General features: G+C 31.4%; 1 protein-coding gene across 1 annotated transcript in view; it reads right to left on the minus strand.

The window, feature by feature from the left end:
* Positions 1-4,034: 4,034 nt before the first annotated feature.
* The window catches only part of LOC129217009 (cGMP-dependent protein kinase, isozyme 2 forms cD4/T1/T3A/T3B-like), a 56,036-nt gene continuing 38,613 nt past the window's right edge, over positions 4,035-21,457 (minus strand). The window contains exons 13-19 of the mRNA XM_054851236.1: positions 19,089-19,178; positions 17,260-17,401; positions 16,929-17,092; positions 15,557-15,679; positions 11,158-11,220; positions 6,557-6,623; positions 4,035-4,499 (exon numbers count right to left, since the gene is read on the minus strand). Coding sequence (XP_054707211.1) covers positions 4,401-4,499; positions 6,557-6,623; positions 11,158-11,220; positions 15,557-15,679; positions 16,929-17,092; positions 17,260-17,401; positions 19,089-19,178 — 748 coding nt within the window. The 3' untranslated portion in view covers positions 4,035-4,400. The remainder of the gene's footprint in view (positions 4,500-6,556; positions 6,624-11,157; positions 11,221-15,556; positions 15,680-16,928; positions 17,093-17,259; positions 17,402-19,088; positions 19,179-21,457) is intronic.

Raw genomic sequence — 21,457 nt, forward strand, 5'->3', positions numbered from 1 at the left:
GAGTAGTTACCGAGTACTCGGTACGTCTCTAGTTTTTAGTCCTGTCGTTCGTTTAAAAACATTCTAACAGGCAGAGCTATAAATTTTTGGTATGCTTTTTTTCTTTTTTTTGGGAGAGAGAGAGTGGCAAATGAAGAAGTAGTATGATAAATTCATTTCGTTTATTTTCAAACAAAAATTTTGAATATTAGTTAGCATTAAAGCATTATTACTTAAATTATTAATAATACAGTCGAGTCCCGACTTACGCAAGGGATGCATTCCAAAGCTCCTCGCATAAGTTGAAATTTCGCGTTGTGGAAAAATATATGCATACAAATTTTTTAAAGCATATCAAATACTTTTAGGCACTTATAAACACCCCTCAAACTGCTTTAAAGCATTCCTTAACCATCACAATTTCTTCTATAAAGAACTGAACTTTTACTGTATTTAAAAAATAAAAAACTATTATTCAACATGAAATACTTAAGATGCACAAAATGAATGACCAATGGGAATAAAAGATATAAAATAAAACAACATGGTACACACTGCATGCAGTAAAATTAAAATGATGCACAAAATAATACCGTACAGTAGATACAGTAGCAATATTTATGAGTTCAAAAATGAGGATACTAGTGATGATTTATGCTCCAAGATTGGATCGTTATTCTTATCTAATACATTTTTAAATACGCTTCACCTTTTATTTAAAATGTTTCAATTTGTGGCTACATCTCCTTGACCAGATCTTTTTATTAATCCACAATGCAAGAGCACGCGTAGCTTCCATTTTCATAATTTTTACTTTGCTAAACTGCTCTGCAAGCTTCAATATTGAAACTAAGTTCTAAACTTTTACGGGCATCTTTTTGTTTTGACTTTTAATTGTACATATGGGAGATTCACTCATACTTATTGTCGCGCTACCTTCGACGTTTTGTAATTGTTCAAGCATATCGAGAATCTTAGCCTTTTAAAAAATTTTTTATCAGAAACTTTCTTTTTCTTCACATTTTCAAACTTTAGATGAACGTGAAACAAAGGTGCCATTATGGTTATTTGATGCACTAGACTAGTTTGGCGTGGGAACTTTGACTGTCAGTGATGCTCAAAGGGACGTAATAACATTCACGAAATCAACATTTAGTAGCCAATAACAAAGCTGATACTTCCTTCTAAAAAATTCATGTTGTGCGCGAAACATTCGCGTTAGCTCTAAAATTCGTTACTCGTGAAAAATTCGCCTTATAGCCATTTCGCGTAAGTTGGATCGCGTTGTAGCGGGAGTCGACTGTACATACAGTATCTGTAAAGCTTGATTTTTTTTTAATGTCACAAAAAAGAAAGAAAATCATAACTTTTGGACTCGTTTTCGTTGCATCGTAGTTCAAGGCTGCAGTTCGTAACAACTATGATTTTTTCGTAGCAGTTGGCAGCTCTGGTTACAGCAAACATAGAGAAACAAAACACAAACACAAAAAAAAATCTTTTTTTTTCTGGTGCACAAGTTTTAGACCTGATTTCAGTAAAAAGTAATAGTTTTACAGTTTGGCTACGCCATCCAGAGACTGCACTTTCGCCCTTGTTATAAACTCATCAGTCTGGAATAGGCAGTAACTGAGCTGGACGCAGAAGTCATCTCATTAAAGCTGAGAGTGCCAACAAACTGGTAGATAAAGTAAATTTATCTCACCAGCGAGAATTTGCAAACATGGTGCAGTTCAACTCTAAATTGAAGGCAATGGTTTGGGGATGATTTACTTTATCTACCAGTTTGTTGGCGCTCTCAACTTCAGTGAGATGATATCTGCCTTCAACTCTGTTATTCCCTATTCCAAACTGATGAGTCTATAACAAGGACGAAACTGCAGTCTCTATACAGGATAACTGGGCTGTTGGTGTATTGCATGTAGTTCTTCCTTAGTTCTGGCTTAGTTGCGGAAACTTACAGCTTAATGCACAATTTATTGCTTTCAAGGAAATAAATGTATTTTGAATCTGAAACTACATGCCTTATTCCATGCAATATACCGACAGCCAAGTTATGACACTCAAAGACAGCAGTTTCATCCTTGTTATGGGTTCATCAATCTGGAATAGTGAGTAACCAAGCTGGGGGCAGATGTCATATTGAAGCTGAGAGCGCCTTAGCCCTGGCTTAAAGACAGTAACTTGTTGCTAAACATACATTACTTTTTGCTGTTGCTAAATATGCCAATGTCAACATTGGGATGCTTTAAAACAAAGAAGGTAAATTCAGTGTAAAGCACTAAGTTTCTTAACTTGGGTTAAACATGAAAAACAAAATTTTACACAATTTCCTTAGTTAAATGCTGATTGGGTAAAATAAGTCTTCACAAAAAATCAAACAAAACTACTTGATACAAAAGCATACAAGATTATCAACTAACAAAACAATTTTTAATATGAACATGGCAGTGTGAAGGTTTTTAACAAATAACTCATTTAAAACAATGCTTTGAAGAGTGCTAACAATTGTACTGACTTTATAAGTCTAAAGCATAACATGCTGCCTTGAAATATTATGTTCATTAATTTTTAGGAAGCACTGCACAAGATTTATCAGAACATATTTTACCAGAATACAAGTGTTCAAAAGCATGATTTTTTGAATATTTGTAAAAAGCATGCTCTAGCATTTATTATACAACACAAAAATATCTTGAAGCATTGAATGCAGTGAGAAAATTAGATAATAGGCTAGACAATAAATTATAAATAACTTTAACGTCATTTTAAAACAAAGGTTTCCATTCAAAATTTAAGTACAGTTAAACATGTGGTGGAAAGTTTGGCAATATTTTTTTTGTTAGAAGATGCATAACTGAGTCTTCCATTTGGTAATTTGAATATTTATTTTACATCTAGTTAAAAACTTATCTGAAGAGCAATAATTAGCATAAAATAAAAGATTTTGGTGTTAGGAAAGTTTGAAATTGAGAAAGTTCTATTTTGAAGTTGGGAACTGTAAGAGGGTGAGTCAAATTTTCTAGAAAAAATGCATGTTTGACTAAGCTTGTTACATGTCAAATGCTTGTACATACGCAAATACAGTGAACCACCGTTTATACGTTTTTGATGGGACTGTGTGAAAAAAAGCGTACAAATAAAAAAAAAAAACATACAATAGGTATAGGTTAATGTGTATTAGACTCTGCAGGAACCAATACGGTGCTTCACTGTAGTTCTTAACTTCAATATCTCAAGATGGTTCTGCAAGTAGGGAAAGAATATTGCTTTGAAGCTGAATAAAAACTACGTACAAGAGACCAGAACTTTTAATAAGCATTTAAAGCTTACTGAATCACAGAAGCTTTTAATAAATATGTTTCATTAGCAACTCAATCTAAAAAATATTTTACATGGAAGAGCAAGAAACTAAATTTTCCATAAGTGTGCTCAAAGCAGGGTTGCCAGACTTGGCTAATATTAGCCATTTTGGCTATTTCTGATCCTACTTGGCTAGAAAAAATTCAAAAGTCAAACCGATCTACATTTCATTTCGTATTCATCATACGTATCATGATTGACACTAGGAAATTTAAAATTTATTGATCCGAAGATTTAAAACGAATGTTACCATGGCTGGACCCATATATACATGTGTATGTATCAAAAACCTATAAATTTTAGTCCAAAAGAAACATATATGGAACAAATATACATGTATAAATATATTTGGGCCAAACCACAGTAAATAATTTTGTTGTGGAGGGGACATTTCAAAAATTTTATTGTGGTGTGGGCCTAATTTGGTGCAGAATGTCAACAACGAAATCTCAACTTTTTCATACAGTACAGCTGGCTTAAGTCTTTTTTCTTTATGACTTGTTTCCCTCTTTATACAGACTAATGTATTTAAAACCCATTCAGAGTCAGATACAACAACAGTATTCTTTCTACAGACATGAGCCGATTTAGGATCATAGCCATGGGAAAGTGGATTTTTTTTTAAAGAGTAATATTAAAACTCTTTTAAGTCATCCCAACATGACTGAGGGTGGGGGGGGGGGGGGCGGCTATGGCTTCCCATAATAGCCTCATGACAACAAAAATATACAACATAATGACAATAAATTTGCATTAAAATTCATTTAGATCAAAATGTTATTGCACAAAACAATCACTTAAGAGCTTCCTTACAACGCCTAATAATATAATCTACTTCTCAGGAAATTCAAGTATACAAATACATACATGTTTTTTTTTTCTTCTTTTTCATTTCACAACATATTGCGCCGTAAAAGTCTTTAAAATCAAAACTAAGTTCCATCATAAGAAAAGGACAATACAGTAAAAATCTTGTGATCCGCGCCAATATGGCACTTCAGTTGACTGAATTTATTTCATCCTCTTCATTAAATATTTATAAAGTTCTATAAAATGTTCATTTAAAATTCAGTATCCCAACCAGATAAATCGTCGGGTGGAAGAGGGTCTGTATCAGGGGGATATCGGTCAAAGTTAGAATAGTCAATTGGACTTCGCACCTGGAACGGAAGAAAAATAATTAGTCATAATTGTACATGTATATAACTAAAAAAATAGGAACTAAAATAGAAATAAAATATATTCTGAATAATTACTAAAAATACAGTTTAGCAAAGTACTTGGCTCTAAAAAAGGTGCTGCACTTAAACTTAAATTGGTGGGGACTAAATTATTTAAATGAGAAGCAAATGACTGCATCCATGAACTAAAGGCACTTCAGAAAAAGGTGTTGATTTTTCTTCATATGTTTGTAAATTTTTTTTTAATGTTAAGGATGATACCAATAATACTCCTGCAAAACACCTCCCCCCTATTTTCTATCAAATCGTGAAAACCTTTAGAAAAAAAAAATAAATGCTGAGAAAATAACAGACCGGTTTTTCATGGAGAACTTCAAAAAAAAAAAAAAAGCGCACAAAAGTTTTCTTTGCAGTAGCTAAAACTATGATAATTGATTGGTAAAATAAATACAGTAGAGTCTCAAAAATCCGAGGTATTTGGGGCTCATGCGACCTCGTATTACTGAAAACTCAGATTATCCGGAAAATTTTTCCAGATTAATCTTTTACACTTTTCCGATGACATAAGGAGTAGCCCTTTTTACTTCCTTATACAAAGAAAAGCAGTATTGTTGTCGTGAAAAGTTATCACTGAAATTTCAACATAAATTTCGATTTTAATTACCTCTAAACGAATTTGGACTTTTTTCCACAAAGTCTGTATGTACGTATTTACCCGAGCAAATTTGTAGGCAACCAAACACATATTTTGACTGAATCGTTGCTCGAATCCATTTCAATGAGTTTTGTCATAACGATTGTATCTGTGTGCTTGCGAGCGTATGTATCTCGCATACCACAAAAACTGTTTGTTGTAGAAGGTTTGTTTCGTCTTTCGTATACATTACATGTGAGGCGTCAAGTTTTGAACCTTCCTTTTTGACTAGCATCAGGTATTCTAATATTCCAAAAGGCATGTTTACAGGTTCTTTGCGGCAAATCAATGTTACTTTTATGCATCAAGTTATCATCTTCAAGGCATTTCGTAATTCATATTGTGCAGTTGATGACAACACGTATATCACGCCACTTAAAGAGTGTTGTTGACAAATTTGCAATGCCTTTTATATTAATTACTGTATCTCGTTAAATAAGTGTAATGGCAGGAAAGAAAATATTTTCAGATTTTTATGAAAATCATTTTTTGGAGCTTAAAAATGTAAATGAAAATATAAAGTAAGCACCTCGAATTAAGCAGAACCTTGAACTTTTGAGACTCAGATTATCGAGACTCTACTGTATATATATAAACCCAAATTCGTAGATAAGTATATATTCCTCTGAAAGTATATGTAATTACATAAAAATGAATTTTGTACAATAATACAATATACTCAAATGACATCAACCGCTATATATAATTTCTGATGACTGCATAAAGTGTCAGACATCAAATCAAAATCGTCTATATAAGCAAGGCATCGATAATTTGAATCATTTCCCTCAAATTAGTGATTTTAACCATGATTTAAATCAATTGATTAAAAAAATCCTTTATTTAAATTATTCTTCAACTCTCTAGACCTCCTAGAGACAAACTTGTTTATACTCAAAATTCTAAATTCAGGGGAAAAGATATAGGAGTAAACGGGCATATTTTATTTCACCTATTACAATATGTTTTTTTAAAAATTGCATATTTTAATTTTCCCTTTTACGACTCAGGTATTTTCATTCCGCAAATTTAGTAATTTTATTTCAAAACTGCATTTAGTTGAGCCATTGTAATTTTAATTTGTGGTAGAAAAAAAAGAAGCTTTTTAATTGAAAAAAAAGATTATTTTGTGTGTTCTGGATGCTTTTTGGTTATTGTTATCAGTCGGTTATTGTTATCAAATTGTATTTGTCCCAAAGTGATCACATTAAGCGGCGCCTACTGTATAAACCATTGGTTGACAGTAGTTCACTATGAAATAAAATGACCTAGTTGAACAACGCTTTATGAAATAGCTTGCTTTTCACATAAAACATGAAAAAGAAAGTATTGTTTAACTTACTTGAGGAATAATAGGAGGAACCAATGTTCGTGTTCTCAGTCCATCATAGTAGAAGCCATCAAACCATCTGCATAAAGAATGAAACATTAATATTATATACAGTCAACATTGTTTAGAATAACCTCCCATTACTGCAACTCTTCCATTATAGCAATCAATGCATAAAGTCCCACTTGCTATTCCATAGATGCAATGTTGTTTTAACGTCTAACAGAATATCTAAACTGACTTCTTAAATTCCAATATAATGTTCAAAATTAAATTTCAACTTATTTGAAATTTTATAAACTACGCATTCAAAAACTAATATTGTATTAATTTCATGTTTCTGGAAAAATATTTAAATTGAAAAGAATTTTTTTGATAATGAAAGAGTAAAAAAAGAAGCAATAAGAACCGTGAACCAACTATAGATATTAAGAAACAATTTTTCAGAAAAATTCAAAAAAAGAGAAAAGCTTCAATTTTGAAGTATGCTAAAAATAAAATTTAATATTTTTGAAAGAAATAAGTAAATCATTATCTTTAAATTAAAAAAAAAAACTTATTTCTGTCAGTTACTGTTGGTGTATTTTGTAGCTAAATGGCATAGTTTTAAAGTTATGTTAAATTAATTTTTTTATTATTTATTTTGCAGCTGCAATTATTTACCATTTTGTTAGTTTCTTAATCTTCTTTTAAGATGAAGCATAAGCTGCTGAAGTTATTACGAAATAAAGATAAAATACATCCAAAAAAATATCTTGTACACTTGCATTATAGAGACCTCTCGTTACAGGGACCGATTTTGTTCGGATGAAGGGGGTCGTTATTAGGAACGTCGACTGTATATATGTCTAAATTGACACATAGTAACTAAATAAACTTATTTATCAAGGTTTCAAAATTATTTTATCAAAGTTAAAAAATAAAGAATTCTTTAAAAAAAAAAAAGAAAAAAGAAAACAGCCTAAGAAGAAAAGAAAACAGCCTAAAGAAATAAATGAAGGTATGCAAGTAATATATACCCGCTTCCTTGTTTGATGGATCTCAAAAAGTTAGAAGACACTTGAAATAAGGAGTCACACGATGTTCTTAGTGAATTGTCTTCCGGGGAAGGGCTTTAATATTCTGGGTTGAAAACTGGTAGGATAAGATAAATGTAGTTGGTGTAAGTAATCAGTCTCATTGAATTGGCGTCTTAAATTGTATCCATCACACAGGTTTCAGTTTTAAATTACGGATTGTTATTTATTATATTTATTGATGATGATAGTAAAAGGCATTTTATAAACACTAGTCAGGGTTTTCCGCACTTTTTACAGTCACTAATGCTCCAATACACTTCACTTTAATTAATGACCATACAATGAAAAAAATGTTGCATTATACTGCCTCAGTATTCATTTCTTTAGTGTTCAGTTGGAATAAAACAGAGTGTTCTTTTCATGTTTTGCTCAAGAAAAATTTTCGGAAATTTTATCACAATTGTAAGTTGCCCTCCAACTTTGAACCTCTTTTTTGTACTAAATTTCTCGAATTACATGCAGACATATAGTTTTATAAAGGAAAGGCATATACTTTGCAGATATTTTTTTTAAAGGCTGTGTGCCTACTTTATCAAAAAATATGTATTTTAAACACAACTGGTGAAGTTACATTCATGGATTATGAAAGTAAAAACTGATGTTAAGTATCATTATACTCTAGGATTAATGAAGATTTGGTTCTGTAAATATGCCACAACCATTGTTTACCAATTACTGTTAATAATATCAAGAAATGATAAACAATATGGATGGTGAATTCTCAGAAAGATTAATGTAATACTTTATTATAAGCATACATTTAACTTCGTTTTTAATCTTAATCATATCTGTGGATGTAACTTGAATAAATATATGTATGGGAAGTTCCTTCACTGAAGATCCTTGTGATGGCACAAGTATGACACATGCTACACATCAAATATTTTCCTGATTTTTTTTTTACAATGTGAATTTATTTCAGATTTGGGGCTTATAGGAATGAGGCTGATGATTTACTAAACAATTGTTTCTTTAACACAATCACTTAATATAGCCACTAGGGGAGACTGGGGCTAATATGCGAAGGGGTAAGTGTGCGAATGTTAAATAATTTTCTCGTTTTTCGTTAGACAGCTCTGAGTGAGCTGTCACGTAACCACATATATGCCTCGCTACTGTCAGTGTATTTTCAGCGAAATCTGCCAAACCAAATGTGTTGCACCAAAGAAAGTTATTTTTTTTGCAGTGTTAAGTAATTTTTTTCATCCTTAGTTATTTTCTTATAAAACATATAATAGTAGAGCAATTTACCAAAACTTATTAATGTTGAATAGCCCATGCTTCTACACACAAAATGATGCCTTATTCGGATTATATTTATGAAACCATTTTTAAATCAGTGTAACTTGATTTCAATACGGCGAGTTGGGGCTAGCAGGCGAACTTTTTTCGGGGTAAGTGTGCGAATTTGCATACTTGCCGCAAGTTAAGTTTTTAAAGTCAAACATTAAACAATTGAAATTTAAATTCTGTAAACTGTCAATTTAATGAAATAATTGCATTAGTTACACTATTCTTGAGCTTTTCATTAGGTACTTATAGACATGCTTATACAACTGCCAACGTACGTGCTCTTCTTTATGGAAATGAGAAAATACAAGAGAAAAAACAACAATGGGAAAATCCCACCAGATGTATTGCTGCATGTATGGTTCTCTAGTGAGTTGAAGACAGCTGAAATATTCATAGATTTCTTAAAGGATTTTGCTAAAAACACTAGATGTTCAAGTAAAAAACCTCTGATTCTCTTACTAGACATTTACGACTCCCACGTCAATAGAAGGGCTTGATTTTTGTAAGGAAACTACTGCAATACTAAGAATAATAATAACACTACGCTCTTTCCCTCTGCATTGTAGCCATAAGTTGCTGCCTCTTGATAAGAGTCTACATGACCCATTGAAAAATAACGTTAATTCCGTCTGTGATTCTTGGATGGTGAATAATAAAGGAAAGCCAATGATGATTTAAGACGTAACAACGGTTGTAACAGTTGCTTTTTCCACAAGAAGCAAGTCCCATAAATATTATGAATGGTTTCAAATAATGCATTCAATAATTCAGATTTAGAGTTTCTTACTGAAGCTAGCGCTATGTATATAATACACTGCCAGCTCAGTCATTCCATCCAAGAACTGAAATTTCATGCTTATTAGCACTCATCAGCCCGGAATAGGAAGTGATTGAATAGCGCTATGTCTCAGCTAAATCCACATACATCTCTGAACATTACTTCAGATCATATAAGACCTTATCCTAAAGCTGTAGATGGTCAGATCAAAAAAGGATGAAATTGATAAAGGTCTACAGCAATACTCTTTAATACTCCAGTCAAAAAGGCTCATCCGGAAGAAAGAATCTTAGCAGAAAAACGCAAATCATCACAAAAAGTCCCCAAAGCATACAAGAAATCTCTAAATCCAAGAAAGAAAAAGGAATGTAAACCCAAAAGCAACATAATAAAGGAGGAGGCAAATAAGATAATGCATTTCAAATAATGTCTATATTTTTCAGCATTTGCTTCTAAAATCAGTTAAACTCTTTATATGGTGTAACATACATAATTTAAAAACATTTACAGTACTAATTTCGCTTTTTTTCATTCATTGGTAAGTTTTACTTGCTTATTTAAAGCATTGAGCCTTTAAGTGAAATTTTCTGTGGCTATTATGAGTTTTTCTCAATTTGCTAACTTACCCCATACGGTTCGCCAACTTACCCCGTGACAGGGCAAGTGTGAGAACTCTGCGAAGGTTCCCAAAACATTATGTAAAAAATAGACAAAGCATAGTACTGTCAAAACAAAAATACAACTTTATTGCTGATACCATACAGATTATCCAAGCAATAAAAGAAAATTTTCTACTTTATTTACAACATTTAAAAAAATAAAGTTTGAAAAGTTCGCCATCTACATATGCATTTTTAAATATTTAAATAATAATTAGACAAACTGACTTTTGCTGCTGAGAGCGTGATGGGAGTAAAAGCAAAAGTCATAAAACTTGAAAAAATAGACAAGCACTATTTAAGCATGTTTTACTTTACTTATAAAATTTCTCAGTCATCTAATAATATATTCATCTTCCACATTTATTTTATGACTTCTAAAATCAATTTGTAATCTTCATCTTTATAAAAAAAAATTAATATACAAAATTACTACATTAAAATCTCCCTTATACCTTCGCCCCAGTGACCAAGTTTAGTTGTCCATAAAAGTATTTTAAATTATTGTCATAGAGGAAGATTATGTTGTCTCGAACTAAAAAAAGGAGTTTTGAAGGAGTTAAAACCAAAATGGAGTTTGAAGGGCCCTTTAAAAAAATTGCTAAGTAAAGGAGTATTGGAGGAGTTTTTTGAAGGTCTGTACGAACCCTTTCATTTCATATAAGAATCAACAATAATGGTGTCAGAAGCAGTTTTTACTGTCCATTGTAATAATGAAAATAATGGTAAGAGGAAAATGATGAAGCAGTTGCAGAATCGCAGCAGATGTCAGAATAATTGCAAATACCACATCAAGATACCTACTTGTGTTTTTGAATGTCTTGTATTCCTCCTTTTTGATACCCTATCCTTTCGGCTGGATTATCTCTATGAAAAACAGAGAGACGGAAAATCAGAGATGTGGAAATATTGGAAAACTATTTAGAACACTTACGAAACTTACGCAACACAAATCTTAATGCATTTACATCATCAGTTAAAAATTTTAGACACCCGTACCAAACTTATAAATGTAAATTTTAACTCTCCAACTTGCTGCCACCAAAATTCTTTTCTAGAATTCCCAAGCTGCACTGAAAGCACAAAAATCTCAACAAATCCTTTTACAAGGAAAAACAGCAGGAGTTTGGATCTAAAGTGCAAAACCAAGAAACCAACCCTCCCTGCATTTAAGCAGCTAAAAATACCTTTCCCTCTATCCCTCCAAGCAAGCTTAAGGTGAGTTGGGATAAAAATGACCTCAGATTGATGGCTTTAGGGGGAAGGGGGGGGGGATAAAAGAATTTAAACTAAAAGGTGAAAAAGTTCAGTTACCCAGGGTAATTCCTAGACAAATATCAAAAACATCCAAGGGCACAGGGACGGGGTGGAGGGGTTACGGGTAAAAACTCTCCAGTGGTTAATGCAAATTCTAATACAGTAATTTATGCATACGAAAAGATTGTTTTGATTAAAACCCCTCTCCAGAAGGTATTTTTAATCACCCCCCCCCGAAAAGGTATTTACGGCTGCACTAGTGAAAACATCCAATTATAAATACATATTATTTATAATTGGTGTTACAAAACCTTATCATTCACGAAGCCTATTATTGCTATGATAGGCAGGGGGGGGGGGAGGATTTTATAAAAAAAATTTTTCAAATCTTTTTTCTATTTAAAAAAATGTTTGAAACTTTAGTATTCAAAATTAGAAAACCCGTTGAATACATATACATATGATTCAAATCAAGTTTAATATAATTGTAACTGTAGCAATATACAATTCCAAAAAATATCACCCAAACATTTTATATATTTCACATTACACCATAGCAAAATAAACAAATCATGATCTTTGAGTTGAAAATAATTTTAAATCTACTTATATAACAATGCCTAAATGTGTTTGCGTCTATTTCTTATACAAATCTAAGTTACCTTGGATTTTCATCTAATTTGGCAGGGAAGTAGTAATACCCAGAAATCCATAGGGTTTTTTCACAATTGAAAAAAAAAAAGCTCAAATTTTAATTTTAAAACTAGAAAATTGCTACTATCTAAATGCCAATTTCTGCACCGTTTCTAATTTGATACCATTGGTAAGCATAAAAAGTGCACCTGATGAAGTTTGTTTGAAGCATGAACAAAGATTAGAAAATTTAGAATATTAAGCAGCTAGGGAACTAACTAAATTTTTTATTTTGTTTTAAATGCACAACACAAATTGTAATTATCATGTACCTAACAGTTTCAACAAAAAAATGAGTTTGTTATTAATGAACTAAAAATGTTTAGTATAATTTTAGGGAAACTGTTATCAAATAAGTTACGGAAAGAGTTCATTAAAAAAAAAAATGCTTGCATGTAATTGCTTTCTTCTACACTCTTAATTCAAAAGAACGAAAAAATAACTCTTAAAAAGAGTTAAATCTATTGCGGGTGCATTCATTCTTTCTGAGTGCTAGCTTTATCGAAAAAAGACGCTTTACGAAAAAAACCAAGACTAAAACTTTTCCTTATTGGCGTGAAATTCGGAAACACTCCTTTGAAGAGCGAAAAATAAAAACATTCTTTAAAAGAAGAACTCAAAAGCATTTTCATTGGTTCGATTCTGTCACGTGATTTTGTTTAGAGAGAATCTTCTATACCTCCACGTTAGGCTTAACTAACGTTGGTCGCGAATAGCAAGTGGATGTCGCTATCTAAATGTCTTCATTTAATGAATTAAAACACTATTTGTTGCCGAATGAGGATTCTGAAGGAAATGCACAAAAACTGAATGGTAAGTGCGAAGAATTTTCTTTTTATTAAAACTTGTAACTGTTAATATTTCTTGAACTGCTATATCGTTACAAATCACCCACGTGCAATGTTATGGCGAACGTTTTGTAACTTTTTCTTCCAAATTAATGAGACTGTTATCAACAATTTTATTTCGGTCATCGAATCAAAAATATGACATTTGAAACAGTCGTTACCATCTTTGGTGTGTGTGTACTGTATATATATTTTAGGCAGGTGTTACAGACCCGACCATGCGCAAATCTATAGGTCGGATACCGAATCCGCTCCCGATGGTCGGAGCTCCAACCACTGCGTATATTTTAAATTAATCAAACATTGTTTTTGTGTATAATAAACTTTAAAGAGTATCATAAACTTTGTATAATACACTCATTCATATGTGTAACGGGCCATTCATTAATTCAGGGTCCTGAGGGGGAGGGGGGGAGAATTCTCTACATACCCTTGCTTGGAGAGGGGGGTTGGTGGATCCATTCTTAAGTAATATTTTCCAAGCCGATATTTTATATTAGAAATCCGCGGTCAAGTGGTTTGGCAAATATTATATTTCATTTGCTTCAGGAAGGTAAAAGTATGTATTATAGGATGAGCTGTTTTTTACTTGTGTTTCAAAGAATGAAACGTGTAAAATATAATAAAAGAATCGCACTGTGTTTTGCATGTCTTATTTTTAATTATTATCGCATCATATACAAAAATTATTTGTCGAAAAACATTCGGTCTAGATTCCTTACAGTAAACATTTCTTTACTCAAAAATGTTTTTGAAACAATTAAAAAAAAAAAAAAAGATAGTTAATTTAAGAACGATCCCAGTGATGTAATATTTGTTATTTTATTATTGTGAAGAAAAAAAAGAATCTTACGTAAGATGGGGGGGGGGGGGGGAGGGAGGGAATCTTACATACCCTTACATAGGTGGAAGGGAAGGTCAAAAATTGCCAAAATTGTCCTTACGTAATTAATGAATGGCCTCGAAGAAACAAAATTGAATTCAAACGTATCTTGTCACAATTTATGAGTGACTTTTTAAATTAATTTGAACTGATGTAACTTTTAAAACATTATTAATGTTAAAAGGCACACCGAGAATATCAATATAGAGTTCCAAAATTTTACATCTTTTTATTTGGAACTGTGTGGGTTTTTTAGTTTTATTTCAATCTTTAGATTCGGAAATGTACGTAATATTGCACGTGGGTGATTTGTAACGATATACGAGTAGTTCAAGAAATATTACCAGTTAAAGTTTTAATAAAAAAGAAAATTCTTCGTACTTACCATACAGTTCTTGTGCATCCTCTTCTGAAACACTAAAAACATTTTTTTTTTCATTTTTTAAATTGAAAAACTAATTTTTTTTTCAAATGAAATAAGTTTTAAAAACAGTTTTAAATTCAAATACACAGCATAAGCACATGAAAACACGTTTAAAAAACAATTTCACCAAAGGAGAGTGAAATGATTTTGCCTATTTTATTCTAAAAAAAGAGTGAAATAGCGGCTTTCCAAAACGGAAAGCAACCACTCATTTAGGATATTAATTTAGTCTTAAAAAGAGTGAAAAACACTTATCAAAAGGGAGTGAAATTAGCTTATCCAAAAGGAGTGAAAATAACCGCTCCGCAAAAGGAATGAAATTCACTCCTATAAGGAAAGTGCGTTTTCGACACTGGAAAGGAGTGAAAATTTACTCAGTCTGAGTTAAAATCGCTGGAATTTTTTAAGAGAGTACGACAGAATTTGACAAATGGTTTGGTGATTATAGCTGAATACCTGAAATTACTAGTAACTATAGAAATTGATATAATTATAGCGTTGCAAAAATACTTCCCTAAACAAGTTTATTTTCATACATACATGTACATTTATTGATTTCACATTTGTAACTTATAATGTCAGAAGTATATCAGAAGATATCTTGCCATTGCTGCCCAGAGGCTGAATTGAAATTTGCCAAATCTATTCCCAACATAAGAAGCAACAATGAAAGTATTTGACAGTAACGTTGACACAATTAAAAAAATGCTAGTTTTTATGTTACTTTTAGTCATTCATATTGATTGCATTTACAGGGAACATATTGGTCCAGGGTAGGTTTTTAAGTTTTCATTGGACTATTAAAAAAACTCAGTTTCAGGGATGGATAAAACATGATATGTTTAATTAAAATAAAAATTAATTGCTACTTTGTTTTCAATTGGAGGAAAAAAAAGCATAAAAGTAAAATCCTTCCTATTCCAAGCAGTTAACTACTTCGCATATATAGAAATTCAGCTATGGTTAGCTAAAAGTATGATTTAAGAAATGAATAAATAAAAAAAACTAAACATAACTTCTGGTACAAAGAGCCATGCTTTAAAATCTGCTAAATAGAAAAAAGATTTTAAGTTTGACAAAAACAAGATTTTTTTTTACCTGCATAGTTTCTTTATTAGAGCCATTGCATTTCTAGAAATTATCCTAGGAAATTCAATTGCATCTATACCTTTTAAAATAATATTATATGTTTTCATTGGATCAGGTCCTGTGAATGGTGGCCTAAAATTAAGAGTAAAAATAAACACATGTAATAAAAATATGAATATAAAAGATACTTTTGAAAAATGTATCTAGTTTTTCTGAAATGTATAACAACATGTTTCCCTATAGCAAATAATGGGTTACATAATTAGATACATCACATAACATATGTTAAAACATACTAGATTACAGAATATAGTTATACAAGCAAATATATGTTTAAAGCAAGTCTTCACCTCAGAGAAGAAGTAAGATATCTTTGTGTTATTTCTAGGATTAGCTGTTTTAGTGTAGCTGTGATACAATGATGTAACATTTAAAAAAAACACACACACACAAACAATTTAATCCCAATCTTTTCCTGCCTCTGGTGATCTCATTTTCTCCGTACAAAATTACACCGATATTAAAGGGAAGAAAACTAACTAACTTTAATGTAAATTCAATATTCGAAAAACAAACAAATACATAAATGTACAGCATTAAAAAAGCTTCCTTTCATTATGTTTTCTACAGAAGCACAAATTCAAAAAAACAAAAGATGATTTTCACTAAATTCCGCACTATATAACCAGCTTATAAGAAAATAACCGAGTAATTTCAATTAATATTTCATATTTTTTGTTTTTAACGTATTATAAGTGATTGCAATACCAGTACATAGACTTCAAGGTGGTTTTCAATGGGAATCTACTGTGCTGCACCCAGCAATTTATTAAAGTTATAACTCATTTTAAGTTCCGTTTTAAGTACGTAAATGCTACATACATAATGTTTGCAAACTTTTAATGATTTTTCCTCCAAAGAGCTTTTTTAGGATTCTGCACTCAAAAGCACCCAAAAGATTTTCCTTCTTATAGTCAGGGCCCAAGTCTCTGAGGCAAAAGTTAAAACAGAAAGTATAAGAGTCTTGTGGAGTAACAACTTTGTTTTGCAGGTTAAAAAATCTGAACTCAATAAACGCTTTAAATCATAAAAGGCTTTATTAGCCGCAGCATTAAAATTTAATCTATATTTATGTTATGTCAAACATGTTATGATGAAAATGTCAAAACTATTTAATCGACCAAAATAAGCAGAAACACAGGATTTGAAGCAGAGCAAAATTTCAGAATTCTAGTATGGAATACAGTCACCCACATTATTATCATAGTATTTTTACAATAGAGGTAATGCATGATGTACAAAACTTCTGATAAAAAGTAATAATAGTTATATTCAATTAAGAATAAGTAATGCTTTGGGAAAAAACGTCCCAACAACTTACGTTCCTGTCAAAAGCTCAAACATTAGGACTCCAAGAGACCAATAATCAGCTGAAATGTCATGACCTCTGTTTAATATTATTTCAGGAGCAACGTATTCTGGAGTTCCACAAAAAGTCCATGTTTTTCGGCCATTTTGGAGCTTTTTTGCAAAACCAAAATCCACCTGAAAGTCATATCATAAGTAAAATTTCAAATTTCAGTAATTATAATCAACCATTTGTTGACCATATTTTAATGCAAAAAATATTTAAATATTTAAATAATTAAAAATAATATCACATGCAAAATAATATAAATTTCCATATTACAAAATTATAGAAGCATTTTTACCAGCTTAACATATCCTTGGGTGTCAAGAATCATGTTTTCTGGTTTCAAATCTCTGTAAATAATGTTCCTTGCATGCAAATAAGCGAACGCTTCAACAACACAGGCCGTGTAAAAGCGTGTTGTGTTATCATCAAAATTACCTCTAAAATGATAAAGAAAAATTTAAAAATTTAATATGTTTACAGCAAATATAAAACGCTATTTTAAAAATTGTACAATAAATGTAAAGTGTACAATAAGCAGCACAAGAGTAAATGTTATAATAGACTTTTATGGGGTACATCTAACAACATCTAACAATACAATACAACTAAAAGAATAAATTATAGACATATTGATGTATCTTAATTCTCAAAACAGCACAATAAAAGGTCAGAACAAATTTTAAAATCAAAACAAAATGTCACAAGAGATTTTAAGTCATGCAACTGAAATACTTCAATTACTTAGAATTTAAAGAATTAAAATTACTTCATTAGTTATGCAATTGCAGAAAGAAAGAAGTAGATTTATTTTTTCTGTTTTTGCATTTTATCCGAAAACTACTTGTCCCCCCTCCCCCCTAAATGAAAAGGAAAAATATATATGCAAAAATATAACAGCATGTGAAAAAATTTCCGAAAAGATTTTTGCATGTCTTAACAATAAAAAGTTAAATTAACTCCAGATTTTTTTTTTTTTTTTTGAAGGGCATGAATATTAACATGCTGTTAGATTATTTTAGCCTCCAAAAATAACTGTATAAGAAGGGGGGGGGGAGGGCTCATATATTTTCCCCACAGTTCAGAAGGATATTTTCCACATGGAAACCGATTTCAGTACAGATTAGAGACATTTAAATTTAACATTTTTAATAACTTATTCATGACTGGTTTTAAAATAAATGTTTTTACATTTTTGCAAAGAAAAAAGTATTTAAATCAAGGAGGTTCTCATTTCGAAGTTTGTACTTGGAACCCCCACTTGCCTCCTTACATGGGCGCCTATGGAGCCAGACTACCAATAGTTCGAAAGTGATTTTTTCGCGTTTATTAGTGCCTTGCATATAGAATCCTATTCTGCATCTACCCATATGAATGTAATCCTAAATTTAAAAAAAAATCTTCATATCAGGTGATTAAATGTTTTTCATTTTGAATATTAATACCATATTTTTAGTGTAACTTTACACAAGAGTATGATATGGTGAAATGACTTAGTTCAAAGTAAATCATTGTATCTAATGAACAAATTTTAGCACTATTCACTGTTATCAATGCTATAGCTCAGGCTGTCCCTCAAAATATTTGGTTTTTTATTGTGAAAGTAAAAATCAAATCGATGGCTAAGGTGTGATACCTCGTAACTCAATATTAAAGAGTATAAGTTACGAAGTATCACACCTTAGAAATGTAATATAAATTGGCTTCAAATCTTCTTTGTTTCGGTGAGCCCCCCAAACACAGCACAAACTGTTATTAAAAAATCTCCAGAAGAAACTTTCAAGGTTATTTAGTGTCCTTTTTTCTGAGGTGAATATTTTGGTAAAGTGGTAAGAATACCTATACTATCTTGACATTCTACTTCATGACATTTAAAATAAAAGCAACTGTACTTATGATAAAACATTGAGTATGATTTTTTTCTAAAAAGGTTTAGCTAACTATTTATTGATGTAATATTTCTCACACTTAGACAAATACTGTGTTATGTTTAATGCAACATTTTAGTCAATGAGCACTAAATGGACTTGAACTGCACAAAAGATATGGATGTGGATTATATAGTTAAAATACTGAAATCTATTACATAACTAGAATGAAAATTTACAATACTGAAAAATAGATTACTTGTCTCTTAGAATTGTCCACAATTCACCACCCAAGCAGCACTCCATTAGCATGTACAAATATTTTCTATCCTTAAAAGTACGATATAATCTGGAAAAATAAATTTGCAATTATTTGAAGAGTAATCTGAAGTTATTTTCTTTTTAAATAAAAGACGAAAAAAAATATAAACTTTACAAATGCAAGCAAAACACTAAAATAAGAAGCACAGCAAACCTGAAATCACACAACATTATCAAAACAAAAAAGAAAAAAAAATGTTAATTATAATTAAATTCATGGGTACATACATTTGGAAAATATTTTTGAAAGATGGTCAACACCATTCGAGCACAAATCCGACTTTGATGAAAGGTATGAAAGCAGAAATATGGTTAAACTGTTAAAACCTATTATGTAACAAGAATGAAATTTTACAGAAAAATAAATTACTTGTCTCATAGAATGACTTTTTATGTGTTTCAGCTGAATCAAGTATTTTTAAAACATGTTTTTATTATATTCGAATGAACATGTGTATGTTAAGAACATGTAATTAATTTAGCCAATGCTTTGACTTATCAAACTGACCAATGCTTCCTGAGCTAAAATCTTGTATTTAATTTGAATTTTTTACCTGTTTTTCGGTTAATTTGAAATCTGATCAGCGGAATGCTGTTTAACTTGATAGTAAATAGACTGTAAGTGGAAAGTAATTGAATATTATTCAAGATGTCACTAGAAAAGATTATTTTTCCGACAATGAAGATGAAAAACATTCGGTGAATCACAAACCAATGTCATTAAGTTACTATTGCATGCCATAAATGACATTGAAGTTTTCTCAAATACAGTAAAATTAATCAAAATGAAGCAAGTGGCTATCACACCTTTCTTTAAAAACTTGAGAGTCCAAATTATTTCATGTGTATGCCTTTTGGTTGTATTGATAATGGTTTTATTATTAACTCATAATGCATTTGTGCATAAAGAAAGGTTTTAAGGAATGTTCGGATAGTAAAAAAGCAGATTATACTTTTTTGCACCTTTCAATTCTTCAACTAGGTGCTATTCAGTTTGTTGAATTTCCCTTTTTCTAATATAACAATGGAATTTTCTGCGATTCAAATTTTGGATAGTTTTAGCTTTTTTCCATTTCCGTTCAAGTTATTAAGAATGGACTACAGTCAAGTCTCGACTTACGCGAAGGGTGCGTTCCAAGACCACTCACCTAACAACCAAACGGCACGAACTTGAGGGTCAAAGATCTGGATGAAATTCTGGATTTGGGTCAGTTCGCACTAGATATGAAGCCAGGTAAAGCGGTTTGACTGCATAGGCCCTAGTTCGGCTGCAACGGGGGTCCAAAATTGCTAGTTGAGTCCAGAAACGCAATGGTATTGCATTGGAAATTAAATTTTGCTGTACCTTTTTCTTGCAATTGTATTGCAGTAAGAGTCTACTGAATGCATTGACAACATAGAATAAATCTCCCCCTCCCGCGCTACACTGTATTGATAAGAGACCGAATTTATATAAGGGGAAAATACTATGTTCAAGTTTCAAATCCCAATGAAATCTCAACTGCAATTCTGGAGTCTTGAAACTCAGCCTGGTTCAGACGGCAAAAACTTGAAGATTATTAATCTGGATAAACTTCTGGATTTAGGTTTGTTCGTACTAGATATGAGTCCATGTAAAATAATTTTAGTGCATCGGCTCTAGTTCGGTTGCAAGGAGGGGCTAAACTTTCTTGTTTGGCTCCAGAACTGCAATCGTATTTTCTTTGGAGTTTGAAGCTTTGGCACAATATTTGCTCTCTTAACATCTTTCGCGTCTCTTGTTAGTACAACATAGAGGCGGGAGAATTTATTCTAGATTGTGAATGCTTTCAATTGGATGATACTGCAATCCAATAGCAAGAAAAGCGTAAAAAAGTTTAATTTCTTAGGAAAAACCATTGCTTTTCTGGAGCTAAAATAACAACTTTGGACCTCATTGCGGTGGAACTAGGGCCTATGCAGTCAAACCGCTAGACCTAGGTTCATATCTAACGCGAATTGACCTAAACCCAGAATTTCCTTCGGATCCGTGACCTTCAAGGTCGTGCTGTTTGGTAGTAAGTCGAAATTTCGCATTGTAGAAAAGGGTATGTATACGAATTTTTTTATAAACATCCAATTATTTTGGACATTTTTAGATATCCCGCAAACTATTTTAGACCATTTCTTAACTATATATTACCGTTTCTTATATAAGGAGCTGAATTACTGTATTTTTTAAAAAGCTGCATTATTCAACTTTTCCGATACACAAATTAAATAAGCATTGGAAAAGAGAGACATAAAGTAAACCAGTATGATATGCACAATATGTAGTAATAATAAGGC

The sequence above is a fragment of the Uloborus diversus genome, chromosome 2, assembly GCF_026930045.1.
Source record: "Uloborus diversus isolate 005 chromosome 2, Udiv.v.3.1, whole genome shotgun sequence".
Lineage (NCBI taxonomy): Eukaryota > Metazoa > Arthropoda > Arachnida > Araneae > Uloboridae > Uloborus > Uloborus diversus.